Below are 20,409 nucleotides of genomic sequence, written 5' to 3' on the forward strand. Positions count from 1 at the left end.
CCTTCTAATGAGTCTATGACACAGGATGAGGGCTGGATGACTACTTCATGGCAACCGAAGACGCTTCCCAAACGAAAAATACTAGGAGCAGAGCCTGAGCAACACATCTTAAGGCTGTGGCCTGGCCTTATCGTCCCACTGGCACTTACTTAGAGTCACTCACCCAGGATGTCTCCAGCAAATGGGTAAAACCGATACTCTTCAAAAACAAACTTAGAGCAAGGATCCATGTCATTATCCTTGCTACTACCCCTTTACAAAATAATAGCATGTAATTTTAACTATATTTTATTGTCTTGCAAACGTGGGATAGAAAGGCAGTTTCTAAAAATAAAAATAAAAATATTTTAGGAATCCTGCTGGATTTTTTTAATGACATCTGAATGGACTGACTTCTGTCAGAGTTATTTGAGTGAAGATTCCCATTTGATACATCTCTCTAGCTTTTGATGGCTAACAACCGTCTTTAAAATTAGAGTGCATGGGACCATCTGTCTTTCCCTGAATTGTTACAAGCGCCGCACGATTGAGAAGCCTTTGCTGTGTCGGGACTATGACATTGGTTCTGTGGTGAAATGTAAATTGCCAGAGCAAGCTGCATTTTCTGGAATACCACTTCTTTTCTTCCCCTTGTTTCGTGGGGGCACTGTAGCTTGTTAAGGTGGGAGATTAGATAGAGAGTGTACAGAAAAAAACTGTTTTCACACTTGACACAACCAAGAAACATTCAGGGCCAGATGTTTAATTGCAGAACATCCAATGTCAGTGTTAGGTTGAGGAGATCCAGCTGCTTGGTTCTTCTGTACTTGCAAGAGCAAAGAGAACACAACCATATATGTGAAAGACACATACGGGGAGTTCAAAACTGCTGATAACTTAAGTCCCATTTTGATTTTGGAATCATTGGGAAAAGTTGGATCTTTTCATCATTAGGAATAGGATCTGCAGCAAAGATAACTGAACACGAGCTTGTTAGGCTGAATGTCACTTTTTTATATTAACACCTGTTTGTTACATTGCTGTTTACATTCATGGATTATATATTCACTGTGTGGATACTATTTGATATGGTGTGGAATCTTTATGCTAGAGACTCCATGGATTCCAGCGTGCTGTCTGAATGTCTGATAGCTCTTTGTCTTCTAGGATGAAATGGAAATACCTGATGGCCCAGATTGGCCGAATAGAAAGACCTTTTAAAATCACCTTGCTGTATTCAAGCTGTGGAGCACAAGAGGGTGGAGTACTGGCAGTGGGCTCCTTGCAACTCAGGAACTGCTTTCATGGTATGTTGCAGTACAGTCAGGTTTGGAATAAATAAACACAGTCAGAAAAGAGAGCAGCATCCTCGCCAGAATTGATGACTATGATCAGAGAGTTGGTTGGATGGGATTTAAAAGAAAGCTGAGTATCCTCTAGGCTATCTGGCAGTGCCTAGCTGTTTGGGTCATGTTTGCATGTGTTTTATGTGTGTGCACACATATGTATGTGCTCTGAAGGCAGGGTGGAAGCTCAGAATTAGAACTGATTTAAGTGATCCTCTCCATTTTTCAGCTTTGCTTCTCTTGATCTCTGCATGACAAAACAACAAGAATTATGCTGCATCCAGTAACAGAAATGGAAAAATGTCTTTGCCTAGATTATTTTACCATGTAATGTTTTTCTTCCTTAAATAATCAAGAACAAAATACCACTCTGTCCTACCAGAGCCTTTTTCATACTGGGGCTCTACCTTCCAAATTTATGAAGAAACACTGATCTCCTTTGCACTTTGTGGCGTCTGTTTGCTACAGCCAGGCTAAGAACTTCTGTCTAAATCAGAAATCCTCAGTTTTACTTGGTACTTACTGTCCTGTTGTGAGTGCTGTGCAAATGATCCTCAGTAGCTCTGCAGAACCTTGCTAATGACATTTAAGTTTCTTGGAAATACAAAAGTCTCTTGGCACAGGTAGCCTGCAGGTTGGAGACATAATCATCTTCCGTTCCTGGTTTTCATGCATTAATATAATGCTACTGCCTTTGTTTTGCAGACACTGTAGAAAAAGCTTGGAATGTAATGTAGAAAGTTTCAAATATAAAATGAGAATACTGGTTTCACAGAGCTGTTTCACAATATGCCACGAGACTGGTTTTGATATTAGAGATTTAATTTTACTGCCGTCATTAATATTTTAATTTAACAAACATGGTATTTTTAATGTAATTTTTTTTGACAGTCATGGCATTTTAAGGGGATGCATATAGCCTGAAGCACTTTGCTAAACACTCAGTCCCTAAATAAGCTAATGCATGTACCCACACAGGACAGTACCATGAAGAAATAGAATTTCAGACTGTGTACGTGGTTTGCTGCAGAGGTGTCTCAGTTTGAGCTAAACAGAACCAATTCTACTCAGTGATTTTACTTTTCAGCTCAATCTCTTCTAGGAGGCTGCGCTGGCTGAAGTCAGCAGCATGTTTTGCAGACAGTGTGGGCTACTGGCAGTGATAACACCTGATGTTTACAGTTCCTGCCTGTACTGGGCTGCAGAAAGGCTCTTGCTGATGCTTATTCCTATAGTGACCAAGGCCACTGTGGGCTCTTGTGCCATGCTGAGGGGGCTGGGAATTAGAAGGGGTCACAAGGAAGTCGTGTTTACTGTAAAACTGAGGAGTCACGGAGGTTAAGGCCTCTTCTGCAATGGCCGGTGTCGAGGGAGGACTCCAACCAATCTTCTGTCTTTGATCCTGAGTTCCTGAGTCCAGCTCCTGTGCACAGCTGCCATCGGGGGAGGGGGGAGGAATCAGGTTCGATATCGGTTTTGTATATATGTATATGGGGTGGTTTTTATTATTGTTTTGTTAAGGCTGTTTTAATTTTCTTTCCTAATCTATAAGTTTCTCTGCCTCATTCCCTTTTCCTTCCCATTGGGGAGAGAGAGAGGGGTTAGAGAGCATCTGTCAGCGTTCAGTGGCTGGCCCAGTCCTAACCCTCGACAAGAGGTGTCCTTTTTCTTCTGGAACTGGTTCCCTAACCTTTGCATTTTTTCCAGAGCACTAACAATCCCAGGGGAACTTCTGTGCAGAGCTCTGCTGAAGGGGAGCAGGTCTAAAAGAGATTTACACAAACCTGCAGGTCCATAACAGCACACACACATTCACAGGACAGGGTTGGTAGCGTTAAAATCCATGGTTTTGGGAAGTATCAGACTGAAAAATTGTATTTGGCCTGGTTGCTGGGTACCTGTGCTGTCAGTCAAATGCTCCTGGAGTTTTAGCCAGCTAAACTAGCTAGGGTGTGTGGGTAAGATTCCCAAGCAGTGAGCCAACTTGCTGGGGAAGCAGCTATCTTTATGGGCTGGATGCCACAGAGCTGGCACAGAAATGTGTTAGTTAAGCCTGAGTTTCAATAGGCGTAGCAATGTGTCTGTCAGGACCAGAGCTAAGTGATTATCTACACAAACACAGCAGAAGGCAGTGCATGAGAAAGAAGCAATAAGTTTGGTCTCCATGAGAGCTGAGGTGATCTGCAGGAATCTCATGGTGGATAGAAGCCTACTTGATCAAAACCAGAGGTGAATATCATTTATCACCCAAAGGGTGCTTTCTGAGATCCTACATGTTAAGGCTAAAAAATGTCATGCACATTCTCCCAGCTAATCTCTGTGCTTCTTTCTCTTTTTCCCTTTAGATAAAGAAAACCAAGATCTTTCTTTATATGACAAAGGCTCCACCTTCCCTTGCCTTCATGGAGGCTGTGTCAGCCACCTACAAATCTGTGAGTTCATCAGTGATTGCCCTGCCAAAGAGCAAGAAGGAATGAGATGTGGTGAGTATGTGGCATGGCACTTCATGCGAACCTTCATCCCATTAGAAGAAATAATTTAGAATGAAAAATAAGTCAAATTGATTCCATCTCTAGATTGATTCAGTATTTTGCCTTCTGAATTAATTTAGCTTATTTGCATTAATTGAATATGAAGATTCTCTTTGAAATTTCACCCTATATAAAATAAAATGGATTTGGGTTTTTTGACCTGGTTTGGTTTTTTAAATATTAGAGTAAGGAGCTCAATGACCTGCCTTTCATAGTTGCTGCTACTTCAGAGAAAGTCAAAACCTTATTTACATGTCTGCAGCTGGGTGAGAAATTCCTTCTGGACCCAGGGTCTGAACTTACCTTCAGTGAAAGGTGCTGATCATCTCTCCAGTGCCAGCCACCAACACAGTCATGAATCTGTCCCTCCAAGATCCCAGTTCAGAGTTCTCCTTGCACATCATGACAGAGAAATCCCCGGACTCAGTATATGTGGTGCTAAGAAGCATCATTTAGCTTTGTTGCAAGCACAGTGGCAAGACGTCTAAAATAATCTATGGCTTTGCCTTCCTTTAAGCAGACACAGAACACTTTGTGATGCTGCAATTTCATATGCAACAAGGCCTTTACAGACATTTGGCAGTGATTTACCTTTCTTTACATAGTGGGAGCTGCAGTTTTTGCACAGAATTCAAGAACAGGACAGAACTGCAAAGCTCCAAGTATCTCCAGGATATGTTGGGTCGCTTAGACAACCATAATGAGTTTTGACTTTTGCTACTCCTTATGTTTTCTCATAATCAAGTTCCTCCTATTTTCCTGCTTTTTCTTATCCTCCATTGTAGATAGTCTCCCAGAGGGCTCACATTGCTCTTTTGAAGAGGGTCCATGTGGCTGGGTGCTGAATGAAACTGCAGCATTTCCTTGGTCTATTCGGAGCTTTACTGAAATTGTGAAAGATGACTCATTTGTAGGGTCTACCTTGCAAGCCACTGGTGGTAAGTTCCTCATAGTTCTGTCTTATTCTCTCTGTGTAAATGTATCTGTGTGTATGCATATGTGCAGTAGCCTCGAACTTCCATTTTTTTAAATTGATTTAAAATTTTTGGCATCATCATCAAAGAAACTTGAGCATCAATATTATCTATAATTTAAATTATCTATAATTTAAATGTAGTTAAAATTAACTTTTGAACATGATCCAAAACTTTATATGAAACAGGTTCTGAAAAAAATAGTTAACATGAAACTACTGGAGATTAGGATTCTCCTTCACCTTAAAAAATATATATATAATGAATTCTCTTTTCTCTATATATACTTCTTCCTTCTTCCTCTTATGAGCTATGCAGTTGCAGAGCACTTCAGCAACAACGTGATAGCTGCTGCATCACAAAGCAGAAATTGCCCAACAGAAGCAGGCAGCTTGTAGAAACAAGTCTTCTGAAAGCCCTCGCCAGACTCTAACAGTGGCAAAAAAGTCAGATAATTCCCCGAACTGTGAGCTTGGTAAATAAGAAAGAGGGAAGCCAGATCCCCACATGTTCAGGTTGAAAGTCAGAAAAGTGCCAGCACAGATGACTCTTGCCTCAGGTTCCCTGTCAAAATGAAGGTTGTCCATACGAGCATCTTCTTTGTCTCTTGAGAGCTTGTATAAACTCTTCCCGGGAGCAAAGACCACAAATAAGCTCTTTCAGCCCAGTGTTTGTCTCAGCAAGAGTCATTGATATTAGTGGTGTAAGAATTAGGGCTGACCAGGAGGTCACTGTAGATTGGTGTGAGCCTCTGTTTGGGAAGATACTTGGGTGGTGTCTGATATTTATGCACTGACATTCCAGGATGGGGTTTGGGATGTCGACTGTTCATAGAATTATAGAATGTTTGGGGTTGGAAGGGACCTCTAGAGACCATCTAGTCCAACCCCTCTGCCAGAGCAGGATCCTCCAGGGCAGCCACACAGGAACGCATCCAGGTGGGTTTTGAAAGTCTCCAGAGCAGGAGACTCCACACCCTCTCTGGGCAGCCTGGGCCAGGGCTCTGGCACCCGCACATCCAAGAAGTTTCTCCTCAGGTTGAGGTGGAACTTCCTCTGTTCTAACTTAAACCCATTATTCCTTGTTCTGTTGCTGGGCACCACTGAGAAGAGATTGTCCCCTTCCTCTTGACACTCACCCCTCAGATATTTATATATGTTAATAAGATCCCCTCTCAGCCGTCTCCTTTCAAGGCTGAACAGTCCCAGTTCTTTCAGTCTCTCTTCATAGGAGAGATGTTCAAGTTCCTTAATCATCCTTGTAGCTGCTAAAACCTAGCAGGGCGCTTATTATATCCTCACTGACAGATTTGCTCTCAAGACATGCTTGTCACCTCACTTAACGCTGTTCTTCAGCACACTGATGTTAAATTATTTCAAGAGAGTATTAAAAAAAAAAAAAGGCAAAACATCATCTTGTCTTCCCTGATTCACTTTTCTGTTCACAGGACACTTCCTCTACCTGCGAGCAGAGAGCAATCAGACGAGTGGCGTGGCCAAAGCTTACAGTACAAGTTTGCCAGCGAGCATTGCCACGGAAGACCACCAGGTATATCACTGTCTTAGCACCTCTGGGGCATTAACCATCAGGCTGTAGGCACCATTTGCACCATTAGCGCATTCTCCTGTGCCTCTGCATGCTCTGCAGGACACTGGAAACCACAAGAGTTGGTTATACCACCTAGCTAGCTACTGGAAAGGAGATGTGAGATGAATGCCCAGCATATGAAAGCAGGAGCCCCAAATCAACTCCTTAATGTGGAAAACTTCTCAGATTAACTGTGCCAACTATTCTTCCAAAGGATACCCAGCACGTGAATTGTATGTGGTGGCCTTGATTTTTAAGAAAGGGTGTCAGCTGTCTGGGCTGCCGAGCTGTTCAGTACACCTGCTGCTGAGATGTCTCTTCATAAATTCTGCAATACTTTCACAGGAGTTAACAAACTTGATGGTTTCACTGAGAACAGGGGTGTAATATTAGTACGCTTTAGATTTTCTGGGAATAGATGAAGATGACGATAAACATCTGTCCACGTTCTTTGGGAGTTTCAATAGGTGAGGGCAGCTGGCATGGATAAAACCACATAACCTGCTTTCAGCCCAAATCTCTGTAATGAGTAAAGGGAACTCCAAGACACTGGAATTAAAAATATTAAATAATATTGTACCCGTAACACTTAGGAAAATTAAGCTGCAAGTCTCAGCTGGAGTCCAGTCCTGCTAGGGGAACACACAAAATTTTGATGCCTTTTGACGGCAAAAGAAATATAATGCAGTCACCAAAAATTTAACTTCAGCATTAATATTTATTTATAAATCCAGGTCAAGTTTTCTGGGTAGTCTCAACGAAATAAAGTGTGCCTGGAGCTAGGTTCACAAAAGCAGGAGGAGGAGGAGCAGTAGCTGTTGGCTGTGATCACAGGAGATCTAGGTCCATTCCCTCCACTGGAAAAGATTAGAACCCACATTTCAGGAGCAAGGAACTTTCTGTGGTTGTTCTTTGCAGCACACGCATGTGTGTGATCCCTTTCCTGCTGGTGCTCTTTGTAATATAAAGAGCAGTCGGGCCATCAAAGCACTGGTGGAAACAGCAGTTCTCTCTTGCTCTGTGGCAAAGTGGAAGTGCTTACTCCAAAGAAAGAAGAAGGAGTCCTGCTTCAAAACATTCTTTGGTCTGGTGTTCAGGTTGCTCACCTGTTATATGGGTGCTACTATCCAGGTGGTGCCTATCTATGACTTGGAGCAAGTATGGATTGAGGTTTCCTGCCTCCAGAGACAGCCTAATTCCTCTTTTCAAGGGCACTTGGGGCAGGGCAGCTCTTCCCTCAGAAAGCTTTTGTGCCCTATATGGTGCCTGGGTATGGACTGAGCCATGCATTAACCTGGATGGTTAAAATGGGAGTCCCTAAAATAATTAACCTGTGGTTCAAACCCTTTTGCAGGATCTCTTAAGCTGATGAGAACACTAAAGAGGAACGTGGTTATGTTTTTCTGCGATAACCTAGCTCTAGTGGAAGCATCTAATGATAGTCTTTCTTGGGTTTAAGCTGGTGTTCCTCTGCTCTACTGCTTTTGGTTCCTGAAGGAAATAACAGGGAAACCAGTGCTCTGTCACCCAGGTGATGTCTGAGGCCGTGGATATTGTTGTGAGTGGTTGGAGAACAGCCTCCCAATAGGAGTATCAGGCAGGGTCTCCAGTGAGAGAAAATTCTGTGCGAGGAACAGTGATGAGTCACACACAAGCAAGGAGGAGGCCTTAATGGTCTGCATGGTTAAACTACGTGACCCAGGGCCAAAGGTTTGGTGTCTCAGATCTCCAGGAAGGGGAGAAATGAGTAGCTTTTTATCCCAGGATACCATTCTTTTTCTCCTCTTCCTCTATTACAGATCCAATTCTCAGTGCATGTTTTTGGCAGCTACAATGGTACCGTCTCCTTCTCCATCAGGGAAGAGATAAAGGGAGCTCCAACCACCTTGCCCATGTGGGAAAGGGCGGGGAGCTGGAGCGATCACTGGTTTCTCATCACCTTACCAATGCCAGTGCTTCAGAACCGGTAAGAGCTCCGCCAGGGTTAGCCCTAGATAGGAAAGAAAGTCTAGCCTAAACTGGTTTAAGGTTGACATCATTGCAAACAGTTGTAAACAGAGGCATATGGTGAACAGTGCTGGGCGATGTATGGTTTGGTACAAACCTCCATGAATGACTTTTCTGTGTATTTGTGGGTGCTGGCAGTTTTCCTTGGTAATGCAAACCCCAGCAGTGCTGTGCTGAGGGAATTTTTTATTATGGAGTTTGGGCTGGCATATCATTTTCCTGTATCCTGAATCTTCAGGAAACTCTTGTCCTTCTCTTGCTCTGTGAAAGGGCTATATGTTTCCTTGGTTTCTTGAGGGCATAATGGCAAATAGTAAAATGAGTGGGAAGGGACAGATCACACAAGGAGCAGGGGTGCAACACAAATAGGTGCTGTAGCAGGACACGAACAGCTTGATGGGACCAGAAGAAGAGAAGGAGATAGAAGGAGGAGGCCATGGAGAGGATCTATAAGTAATTTTTAGCAACAGCTTCCTCCAGTGAATTTATTTCTCAGGAGAGAACCATAGAATCATAGACTGGCCTAGGCTGGAATGGACCTTAGAGATCATTTAATCCAACCTCCCTGTCGTGGGCAGGGACGCCACCTCTCGACTAGGTCAGGCAACACATGGGGACTGAGCGGGTATCAAACCTGCAACCTTGGTGTTATCAGCATCATGCTCAAAGGAAGACAAACTACAGTTTGCTGCTCAGCTTTCCAGCTGGGCATCCAGCTACTTGGAAAGCTGCTTCTGCTGGTGATCAGCTGGCAAATTTACTCACTTGGTTCCCATGCACAGGGAAAAATGCTGCTATCAGAAGAAAATCAGACAGGCAGAAGACCAGACATCAGAGGTCTGGAGAGTGTAACGTGCTGGAGTCAGCCAAATGAGCTCAGTGAGCAGGAACACTGGAAACCCCTCCGACTAACACAGCACAAAGTTCAAAAGGCAAATTCCTCACCTTTTCCTGAAGTTACGTGAGAGGGGAGGCATACAGAACCCATAGCTCATGAGATTCTCATGCACCAGGGGAGGGGGTCATTCCCAGGCTCCCACTTGCACTCAGCCAGAGCGGAAATCTACCTTGTAGTGCAGGGCTGTGGACCCTCTCCTGCCCTGACTCCATGGGCCAGATGAAGGGTATGCTGCCATATCAGTGCCTTAATTAAGGGATAGGCTCTGGTGCTGTATCTGTGGCTGTGGGTCCTAGAAGTGCTGTGGTCCTCGAGGTGCTGTGACTCTCTATTCCACCAAATGGCCCAGGGAATTACTGTCTTGTGTCAGTGGACATGAGGTCTGAAAATGCAGAAGTATTGCTAAACTTGCTAATAAAGAGGCAGGTTTCTGGAGGAGAAGGATCTACTGGCAAGTTGCCCTGCTAGCCCTGTAGCTAAGGGAGTGGTCATTGAAGTGGCCATTGCTTCACCCTTGCTGCACCAACACCTACTCCCAGAGTGCTCAGATCTTGCAGGTGTGAACACTTTCATTTAAGCACAAGGAGCCATTCCTGAGCTGGGGTAAAAGCAGCATGTCCCTAAAGATTTTGGTACAGCTATACCATGCCGTATTAGCTGTGGATACGGACAAACATTTGGCAGGTGGGGGGAATCCGCACACATACTTTGTTGCCCATAATTTGGTGCAAGTGCATTCACCAATGACAGCAGTAAAGGTCCTCTCCATATGCTTTTAATAAGCTCTAAATTGACTGAGCATGAGACATCTATTTATTTCTGAAGTTTAATGAAAAACAATTCATTTCCATCCGTTAGAAGGAAATTCTTCAGCCCATTTTCTTTCTTCCTTATGAATTCGGAGCATGGCAATGCACATGGGACATGATAGACCTCCTAGATAAGTAGCTAAACACCTGGTCACAGTTGAAAAGGATGAGACAGCCTAGAAAGCAAAAGCTTCAGGAAGTTATAGCTGAAATTTAAAATGTCATTGGCTGAGGATCAGGTATCAAGATTCCTGTCTCTTTGGGTTTTGTTGTTCTGTTCAGTTTTTATTCTGGCTTTCTCCTTGGGGATAGAGAGAAGGAGATTATTTTTTCCATTCCCTTTCACACATGTTTGATTCCCTGACTGTTTATAACAATTGAAGAAGGATGATTGTCTGTATATAAGTATTAGTGAGGGTCAGTATCTTGTGTTTCTACATGTGTGCAGGTAGTAGGGGAAGTAGGGTTCTCATTCTTGCTCCCCATACAACCTGGCATTATGAATGTTGGTTGGTCTTTACTAACTGTCGGTGTGTAGATAAGATTAGTAGCAAGCTCTTTTGGCAGCATTTGTCTGGAGGAAACATTCTAAAGAGTGATAATCATGATCTGATGTTAAGGGAACATTGTGTTATTAGGTTTGTTTTTCCACCCCTGCCCCTTAGTCTGTCTTCTCTAAAAATTCTGTCTTACTGCAAAGGTTTCAACTGCAGCTCCTGGCAACCTGGGGCTGGAATTCCCAAGCTGACATCGCTATCGACAATATTACATTTGGACTGGACTGCTTCACTGATGGTGAGCCACAAATGTTGTAGAATCTCTTAAATGATTTGGGTAGTGTGATCAGCACCCCATAGATCCAGTACACGCATGCTTTGTTCTCCCCACACGTGGATCATTTGTGTTGGCTTTTACAGCACAGTGCCATTTTATCTCGGACCTACTGAAGATTGCAAGTAAAGGCAATTTTATAGTGTGCCAGAATGTCCTAGCACTCTTTTTTTCTCTCTAATCTGGGATATCCTGCATCACAGTGTTGAGACCTGACTGTGTGTCTTGGCAAGAAACACAAGGCTTATTCCCTAAGTAGAAGGATTACATCACACTGTTCTTCAGCGGTCCCTGCTGACCTGTGCACCCTGGCAATTGATAGCTGAAGGGGATTTATTGAAATTGAAGGGGAAAGTCACTGTGGTTTTGAGGAGGAAAGGAAGAAAATTAAGGAATAAAGTGGCTATTTGACCATAAAGTTTAGATTATTGCAACAAATTTGTTTAACTCTGCAAGGAGGTACATCAGCTGTCACTGGCAGATGTGTAACAGACGTACTTTTCTTTGCTTCATCACTGCAAACGGGACTGACGATGATGTATTCCACTGAAAAATGGAGCCAGTGGTACCCTCTGAAGCATGTTAGCAAGAGCAGGATTTTCTTAGCAGACATGTGGAAGGAGGTTGGATACTAGAACTTCTATACATATTAGAAACTGCCTTCTTTTTGTCCCTGGAGATAAGACCTACCTGCTCTGTTTGAAGCACTTGAATTGTGACTTCTGTTGCAGAGAAAATGTGGATAAGTGGTCCTGTGCTACTTTTCATGTGTCACCACACCAGTAGGTCAGCATTTAGGGTAGTAACATGCCATTGCCGAGACTAGCTGTAGCCTAACGTAACATGTGGAAGGGCTTATGTCAAAACAGGCATGTGAAAAGTTCATCAGCAAAAGCCTCTTCTCCCTCCCACTTTTGTCTGCTTCAATCTCCTATTCTCTGTCCCTTTTTTCTGCGCTTACTGAAACTACCCTTCTACAAAATGCTGAGCATTTGCATTTTCATTTGAAATTAAGAGGAAGAGATGTTCTCTGAGGGTAATGTCACTTGTTCGCTCCAGCTCCTTAACACCATTGGCTCTCAAACACTTTAGGATCTCCACGCTGACACGCTTTTGAAATTTTTTGAGGAAACTGAAGGGAGTAATTCCAGATGCTTTTGTGCCAGCTGATGTGCACTCAACTTCGGGACTTCACTGCCATCCTGAGAGCAAATACAGCCTCCACTTTATCCACAGACATTTTTCTGGCTCTCGTGTGTATCGTCTGGCAAGTAGGTGGGCCGTAAATGCCACCGCAGCAACGTTATCAGAGCTTGTCCATTAAACTGCCCAAGTTACTCCTCATTTTCAATTAGTATAAATTGCACTGATGACCAGGAGCAGCTGGCACTTACCCCATCTGAAGGTGCAACCCAGAGATGTGTGACTCATGCAGAAGAAGGAAACATGGTTCTCAGAAGCCTTGCACTTGCCACTGTTCCTTGAATTGTCTTTGCAAATTGACGTTTTCTCGCCTCTGAAAGCAACCCCCTTCCATTTGTCTTCTCATGACTTTAATTCGGTTACATTGCAGAGAAGCCCAGCAGCTCTGCTGTGTTTTCAGTAATGAAATTATTTCTCCCTGGCAAGGAGAGGTTTCAGATGTCAGAGATGGAGCCAATTAAGATCCAAGCAGTGAGTTCTTTGCATGAGGGCAGCAGGAAGGATGTATGGCAGGAAGGAAGAATTTGCTGCTTGCTAGGATGTAAATATTATTTTCTCCATCTATTTAAATCCTGTAGTTCAATTGCTCTTCAAAACCCAGGGCAGGCTCTGAAAGCACTGCTTGTCTGTATGCAAGCTGGGTAAGAAGGTAAGGTTTTCCATATACCTCAAAATCAAGATGAAAGATTTGTTAAGATTTAGGAGGAAAACAAGTGAGTAGCAAGGGCAGCTCAAGGGAAAACAATAAGGACAAAACCCAAACAAACTATTCTTTGGATGACAGCTCCTGGGCAGTGACAGATATTTTCCCTGTGAAAAAGGTAAGATCCAAGCACTTCTGGTTCATACAATCACCCTGTGTAAGACTGTGTCGTGTCAGATAACATGGGTCTGCTTCATTGTGAGAACATTTTGGGGAACACACATAAGGAGATGTTATTGTTTTAGTTAACTAGTGCTTTCACAGGAAGAGGTCTGAATTTTGAGTGTCTAGAGGTGAAAACATGAGCTGACACAGCAAATAGAGTGCTGACTGTTACCCTCCTCGGTGTTCGTGTGGACACTGCTTTTACCGTTACCTTTAGGTGCTTCAAGCATCATATCGTTCCAGTTAAGATCATGGGTCTGTGGTCTGTCAAAGTGCACCTGGCCTAGGTATTACATTTTGTTCTGTGCATCATTTACAGTTTCCCAGAATACTTGTTTATAAATGGCGACACTGTCCAGAGAGAACTTTTGTGTTGCATGTCTCTGCTTCTTGACTTAGGAGTCCCCGACCCAGCAAAATCTGGTTCTCTCGACCTACCAATCTGATTGCTTGAGGTGAGGAGTGGTTCAAGCCTCATTACTGCCTCATTTCAGTGATTTAAGAAGGTGTTGACTCGAAATGCAGTGGATCAGCTGCAGGGATGGGGAAGGGGGAAGCTTGTGTAGCTTCCTCATTCTCTGTCCAATTCCAGGACAAGCCAGAGAGTCTCCCAGGAGTACTCCAACCTGCATAAGTAAGGTGGGATCTCTGAGGAGACCATGCACACTTAGAGGATCCTGTGGGGTACCTTACTCTGATTAATCTCAGCCACAAGACCACTTTATCTTTCTTCATTAGAGTCCCAGAGACAGAGATGTCGGAGTTACTTTAGGTCTTTGCCTGCAAAAGACGCCCTCTCTTTCTCTTTACGCTTCCCTCTGTGGCTTTTCAGAGTGAAAATCAACAGCATTAGCTAAATCCTGGGAAAGGCATCCTGTGCTCTTCTTATTTTTTCTAGTATAGGTGCACCTTAATATGAATTAAGTATTGCTGTCTTCCCTTGGCTTACGGTCAAAACGTTGGCTGTCAGAGGAGGAAATGGAAGCTAAAATAGGCTGGAGCACCAGCCCCTGGATCCCAGGGCTACACCACATTTATGGAGAACACCACCTTACAGACTCATGTCTGACAGTGCATAAAATGCCAGCCTTCTAAGAGTTAATAGCTCATGTGGACAGCATGTTGCTCAGCCCATCTTGCAGCTTGTCTGCTGCTGAGCACGGAGGAGACAAACTTCTTTTCAACACGTGAGTGTTTGAGACTGTTTGAAGAAGGAAGGATTGTTTGTTTGGAAATGGGGCATTGCCTTAGGATACTCGGTTGGGATGCTGCAAAAAAATCCATGCGGACACACAGACCAACTCTCTATTTCAGAGGGTGATTTACATTCCTTTGCTCTGGCAAATGTAACCAGACTTGTTGTACGTCTCCAAGTATCTGAAACTGTTGTGACCTTTGGGATTTGTAATTCAGTGCAGGCCTTGGGAGACCAAGCATCTTTTCTGGCCGTGCATTGTCTTTTTCATTTGGTTTTCCTTCTTGTCTTTGATCCAGTTCATTTGTTTGGGGTTAATTTCATTTTTCGCTGGCTTGACAACTTCATCCATTGAAGTTCTCTATCTCAGTATGAACAGAGTGTGCCTCAGTACAAAGCTGCCTTTTACTTCCATCCATCAATGTGCTTTCAGTCAGACCTGGGGGGAATATTCTCAGGAGGAAAAGCTCATCAAGGTCTCCATGCTTCAATTAGTTATTTGGCCTTTCTGACACAGCTAACAAGGGTGTTAATTATCACTATTTAGAGCAGTGGCTTTGCGGCAGAGATAATTGTCCAGCTGGAACTGAGTGAGTCTCTTTTGAATAGAGCATCAAACAGCTGTTAGATTCTCACAACTGGAGCAAACTGAAATATTTGTAATGTTTTTCAGCTGATGAAAAGTGTTCAATATTAAATCAACTGAGGGCTCCTAAAATGGAAGGAAGTCTCTCCTTTTTCTTATAGAGATTTTCCAATCAAAGATCTGCATAAAAACGGGTAATTTAACTGTTGAAACAAGTTGCTTTATAAGGCAAGGACTGGGTTATTACTTTTTCCTGTTGTAAGGCAGCTTTGGTTGTCTGGTGTCCTCGATGCATTCAGATGCTTTGGATCAGGAATTGCTTTGAAGTCCCTCCTCTCTGAGAAAAGGCTGATTTTTAAAGGCCTCTCTCACTGGTCAGAAATGGAGCATTTTACTCTGTAGTCTTCAGAAAGGTCTATCCAAAGATTTAAGGCTTGTGTCAAGGGTATGTTGTTTCTGAACTGTGTATGTTAGTGAGTCACGTAATTTTATACAGTATTTCACTGACTAAGCAAGGGCTCAGGTGCTCAAAGTTGGTTGCTGAGAGAGATGTGTTAGGCTGTTTTACTTACCATGATGCCATTCAGAACCAAAGATAACGATTTTTGCTATCACTTTCCTTTACACCTCCACTCATTTGCCTGTCCAGAATTGTCACCTGCCCCTTTGACCAGCAGAACATTGACACCTGGTATCTGTTCTCACACACCATTCTTTTCCTAAAGTCTCTTGTGCAATTTGCTGGCCAAGGAGCTTATCCTGCAGGTGAACTTGCATGGTGTCACATGAGGAGTTTGTGTTTATGTGAACACCCATTGACTTCAGCACAGATACCAGTAGCTAAGGCAAGACATGAGCCCAAAGAATAATAAAAAATTATGATTGTTTATAGCACCTTTCCTGCTCAAGTTAATATTTACTTATTTTAACCAAATGATTGTTCTTTCATGTGACCTTTAAATTTTCCATCTGTCTTTTCTACCATCCTGCTATCGCTCTCATCTATTCTACAAACTACCATAGGAAGACAACCAAATCATTTTGGTGAGAAACGCCAGGACCTACAGGAGATTGATATCCTGGATGAGCATATTCTGAACCCCCTAGAAGAGCCCTCGCTCCCAGGTACACAATTCAGTGCTGAAAACCTGTCTCTTGCCTATAATAGGTGATTGGTACCCTTTCCATCTCCTCTGTGTGCTCTGCCTGCCCTATAGCAGCAGGGCAACTAAATATAATCCATCCCAAAGATTTGGAGATCATGTCAGTATTGTCTGTCTATAGGGCAGCAGTTTGCTAGAGCCCAACTCACCAGTCCATAAATAGCAGGATGTCTTTAAAGAAATGCAGAATGTTTAAGTAAAGAATCTTGAAGTAAAAGCGGAAGTTAGCTGAGTGACACAAATTCAGAGTGTACAAAAGCCATCTCAGGACAGAAAGGTGTAGACCAGTACAGAAAGCTGGGAATAGAAAGAGCTATACTAGGACTTAGTGAGCAGTGAAGCTGAACCTAATGATTAGGGAACAGGGGTGTAAATACGAAGATCCAGGAAGGGGAAGTAAATGAAGATCTGGAAATCCACTGAGGGGGGAAAAATTGGAGGAGAAGTTGGGTGCCAACAAACTGCACCATCTCCTGAAGACTGTGCCCACCCGAAGTGTGACCGTCTGTACTGCTGTCAGTTCCTGTGAGCTCAAGGGGCAGAGGTTTCTGTGATGCAGTGAATGCTCTTACTCCAGAGATCCAACTGCATCTTCCTAGGATGACATGTGCTAGGGCTAGTTTTGCTTGCCTTTTCCTTTAAACAAGATTAGAATTTTTTTAAACAGTTCTGCCTCTGGCTCTGGCCCTTGTGCATGCACCGCATCACAGAGTTTATAGATTATTATTGGCTAGTTTTGTTCTTAGGCCTCATCTCATTCAGTGGACAAGATGGATATGTTTGGGTCTTGGATAAGGGTTGTGAAATGGAGGAGGTGGTTATCTCCTGCATTGTGTGGAAACAAAAGAATAATGCCTAATGAAAGCCAGGAAAAAAATTGCTTGGAGGAAAAGGGCCCCTACTAAAAGTAGCAAGAGGCTGTCCTGACTGCTGCTGCTGCAACAGGGTTCTCGTGCAAGCCTGAGACAAATCACTTGAAACTTCCACCGTACTTCATAGATGTTCACTAGTTGTAATGGCAGATGTTTTTAAACTTTATTTCTGCGTATGTGCTTCAGTTCCCATCTGGAAAGCTGAGTAATAAATATCTCTTTGCTTCATACTGGCATGGAGATGAGAAATTTGATAATGTCTGTGAGACACTTGGATAAAACCCCTTCTCAGAATTCCCATGTGTCCCCTCTTCTCCCTGCCCCATTGATGGGGTTTATCTGTGGTCCATGATTTATTAAATAGCGTGCAGGAAATAAGGTGAGAAGGGAAAAAAAAAAACAGTGACTATACACAGAGCAGCAGTGGTGCTATGACTAGACTAATGTTGGGATAAGTGACCTGTGATCATACAATTAAAGGTGGTATTTTAGTGAATTGTATTATGAAGGAGCTGCATTAAATTGAGTGGATAAATTTAACTATAACATGTACTGCCTTTCAACTCTTCCACATTGTAAATGCGAACTTAGGTGATTTTGGTATGATTATGATAATAAACATGACCAAACAGACATACTGAGTTTTAAAGCCCTGTAGATAGCCTATACTGCTGCAACATGGTCTTTCTTTTGATCATCTGGGGGGGGTTGGGTTTTTTTTGTTTGTTTTAATGTTCTTTGTGAGTAATAATAATAACATGAATTTTGTTATCAGAGGACTGTTAAGGAAAGATATCAACACTTGCTTGTTTTAATGACACTTGCCCTTTGGTTATATAGTTCTATGAGTTATGGTACATGTCTGAGAAATAATGGGAAGCTCACATCTGCCCCAACTCTTGCTGTTGTGGTCACAGGGGACACGTCTGTTGTTCTCTGGTGGTTCACGGCATGTGGTGCCAGCGGTCCACACGGGCCAACTCAGGCTCAGTGCGACAGTGCCTATAAGAACAGCAACGTGTCGGTGACCGTGGAGAAAGAGGGCAGGCTCCGGGGAGTGCAAGTCTGGAGAGTGCCAGCCACAAACCGGTACAGGTGAGTATCAGCATGGGCTGGAGAAGCAGCCACGTTTGACTGCTTTTTGTGTGTGGAGTCACAGCAAGCATTAAGCGTGGGACCGTCTGTGCAGAGTGAGGGGAGGGGGCGGTGAAGTAAGAGAGAAATTAGGGACGCTAGCTGTAGGGATCTGTGTCCAAGCTACTGTGAAGCGTGGAAGGGTGGAGCGCTGACTTAGAAGAGGTCACAACAGGAGCATGGGTGTGTGGTCAAGTGGAATCGCTGCCGTCATTTCGGTCCCAAAGCCTTGGTTTTGTAGATTTGGCTACACCAGCTCATGCTGTTTGCTCCACAAGTCTCTGTCTCTGGCCTGTTCCCTTGAGCAACCTGGCTTCATGGATCCCAGGCAAAGAATAGCCATGAGAATGCTGCAGCAGGGGAGCCTGCTCCGAAGCAATTCTTGTTTGGAAGTGCAGGCTGGGGAGAGCTTGCAGATGGAGTTGCTTGGTGGGGAATGGGAGTTGTGAGATTTGTCTCTTTAACTACTTACTTTTTCTTCCAGGATTTCTGCCTATGGAGCAGCCGGGGGGAAGGGAGCCAAAAACCACAATAAGAGGTCCCACGGGGTCTTCATCTCAGCCACCTTCCAGCTGGAGAAAGATGAGCTGCTGTACATCTTAGTGGGGCAGCAGGGAGAGGATGCCTGCCCTGGGGTGAGGGCTACATAAACACATGTGGGCAGAGACTGCAGATACGATTCAGTGAGATTCAGTGGGTGGCTTGGGGTTTGGTGATGAAAGATAGAAATCACAGAAACCAGTGATGAAATCCAGTCAGGAGACTGGGAAGAACCAATAAACCAAGTTAGAAAGAATCTCAAAGCAAATATAAAGAACTCTGAAAAGAAAAACAATCCCAAAATGCACAAGCAAATATGAAGCCCAGAGGAACTTTACTTTAAGCTCCTGGTGTTTGAAATAAGTCCTTCATCAGCTTTCTTCTGCTTATTTTAAGCAGGGAGCTAGTAGGCGAGAGTTGTGTGCTCCCTCCCTTATTTTTCCACAGCCTAGGTTTCTTTCTGTCTGCCAGGATTTCAGATAATTTACTATTATTTATGGAAGCATCCAGCAGCGCTGTGGCTGCACTATGTTAGATACTCTCTAAGCTTAGAGACTAAGATCTGAATCCAAAGCCTATCAAAACCAGCAGAAATCTTACCACTAGCTACACTGGCCCCTGGATTAAGCATCTATAATGACAAAAATCCCACTCATGAGAAACAGAAATTGGTGATGCGAGTGCTTATATATGTGTCCTTTAATGCTAGACCCAATGATTTGAAAATCCTTTTACCACTCAGGCTCAAAAATTGCCTGTTTTCAGCATGAGCTCTTTGGTGTTGCCTCTTTCCAGAAATGTGATCTGTCAGCCCCTGCCCGGGAACAAAACTGTTTTCTCTTTTCTCCACAGATAGCCTGCTGAGTTTTGGGATGCATACACTATTCTTGTAGGCATTACCATTCGCCTTGCCCAGAGCGTGTAATGCCTTACCCACATACTGAAACAGATTCTAAAACCAGCCTCCCTTCACTTCAGATAGTACAAGAATTGTGTTTACCTAAATAAAACATGCATCTGTGTATCTGCAGTTCCCTCTGCAATGCACTCTCTAGGCTTAGGTGATAATCTGCAAAATTGTCCATTACTTCTTTGCATTTCAAAGTATACTGCAAAGTATAACCCAACACTAATTACTCCCTTTGGCATACGCTACTGGAAAAAGTTTCTGTTAGTTTTTTTCCACTTCCAAAGCCCAACTTTGGCTTTGGAATTCCTGGTGGACCTATACATTGTGTGAATAATGTTTGTTTTCCTTTGAAGAAGTTCTGCATCTCCAAACCTTTGTTCTCCCTCCTTAGATTTACCCCAGTTGCTTTTCCCATGGTCCTCATCTACCTCGTCATTTTTTGTTGTCATCTTTGAATGAGAGGACACAGGCAGTAAAAATGGTGTCACACTTCTCGCCTAGATATGTGACATGAGCCACACAGGTAGGGATTTCACCTGCTCTGAGACAACAGCAGTTTCTGAAATCATTCAGCCTTCATCATCTGAGTGAAGCTGCGCAGTCATTGAAACTCATGGAACTCAGTGTCTCAAAAACAATAATAATCCAAGATAGCCAAACAATCGTTACTTTTTCAGCTTTTTCGAAGTTCTCTGGTGTTTAGCAGCAATAGCAAGCTGGGACTTCAGATTTTTTTTTTCCAAGATGTATTGCTAGGACACTCTTAACTATGAGCAGGTCACCTTATCACAATGAGTTATTGCTATATTGTGTTTATTTTCTGTGAGTATTTGTATTTTCACTTGCATGTGTAATGTGAGTTTGTAAATCAGAGATAATAGACAGATACACCCCTCAGCTGTTGGTCCTTGTAGAAGAGATCACTTTCCACAAAGATTATATATATTTATATATATATATATATACACACACATAT

At 43.3% G+C, this 20,409-nt stretch overlaps 1 protein-coding gene across 1 annotated transcript in view; it reads left to right on the forward strand.

Moving 5' to 3' along the window:
- LOC104270109 (ALK tyrosine kinase receptor-like) overlaps positions 1-18,618 on the forward strand; it is a gene marked incomplete at its 3' end in the record, with an annotated part of 32,504 nt that extends 13,886 nt beyond the window's left edge. The window contains exons 5-13 of the mRNA XM_009864373.1: positions 1,147-1,286; positions 3,671-3,808; positions 4,642-4,794; positions 6,278-6,378; positions 8,217-8,383; positions 10,832-10,926; positions 15,838-15,939; positions 17,767-17,944; positions 18,468-18,618. Coding sequence (XP_009862675.1) covers positions 1,147-1,286; positions 3,671-3,808; positions 4,642-4,794; positions 6,278-6,378; positions 8,217-8,383; positions 10,832-10,926; positions 15,838-15,939; positions 17,767-17,944; positions 18,468-18,618 — 1,225 coding nt within the window. The remainder of the gene's footprint in view (positions 1-1,146; positions 1,287-3,670; positions 3,809-4,641; positions 4,795-6,277; positions 6,379-8,216; positions 8,384-10,831; positions 10,927-15,837; positions 15,940-17,766; positions 17,945-18,467) is intronic.
- Between the last annotated feature and the right edge of the window lie 1,791 nt (positions 18,619-20,409).

Source organism: Apaloderma vittatum, unplaced genomic scaffold (genome assembly GCF_000703405.1).
Source record: "Apaloderma vittatum isolate BGI_N311 unplaced genomic scaffold, ASM70340v1 scaffold1292, whole genome shotgun sequence".
NCBI classification, from domain to species: Eukaryota; Metazoa; Chordata; class Aves; order Trogoniformes; family Trogonidae; genus Apaloderma; species Apaloderma vittatum.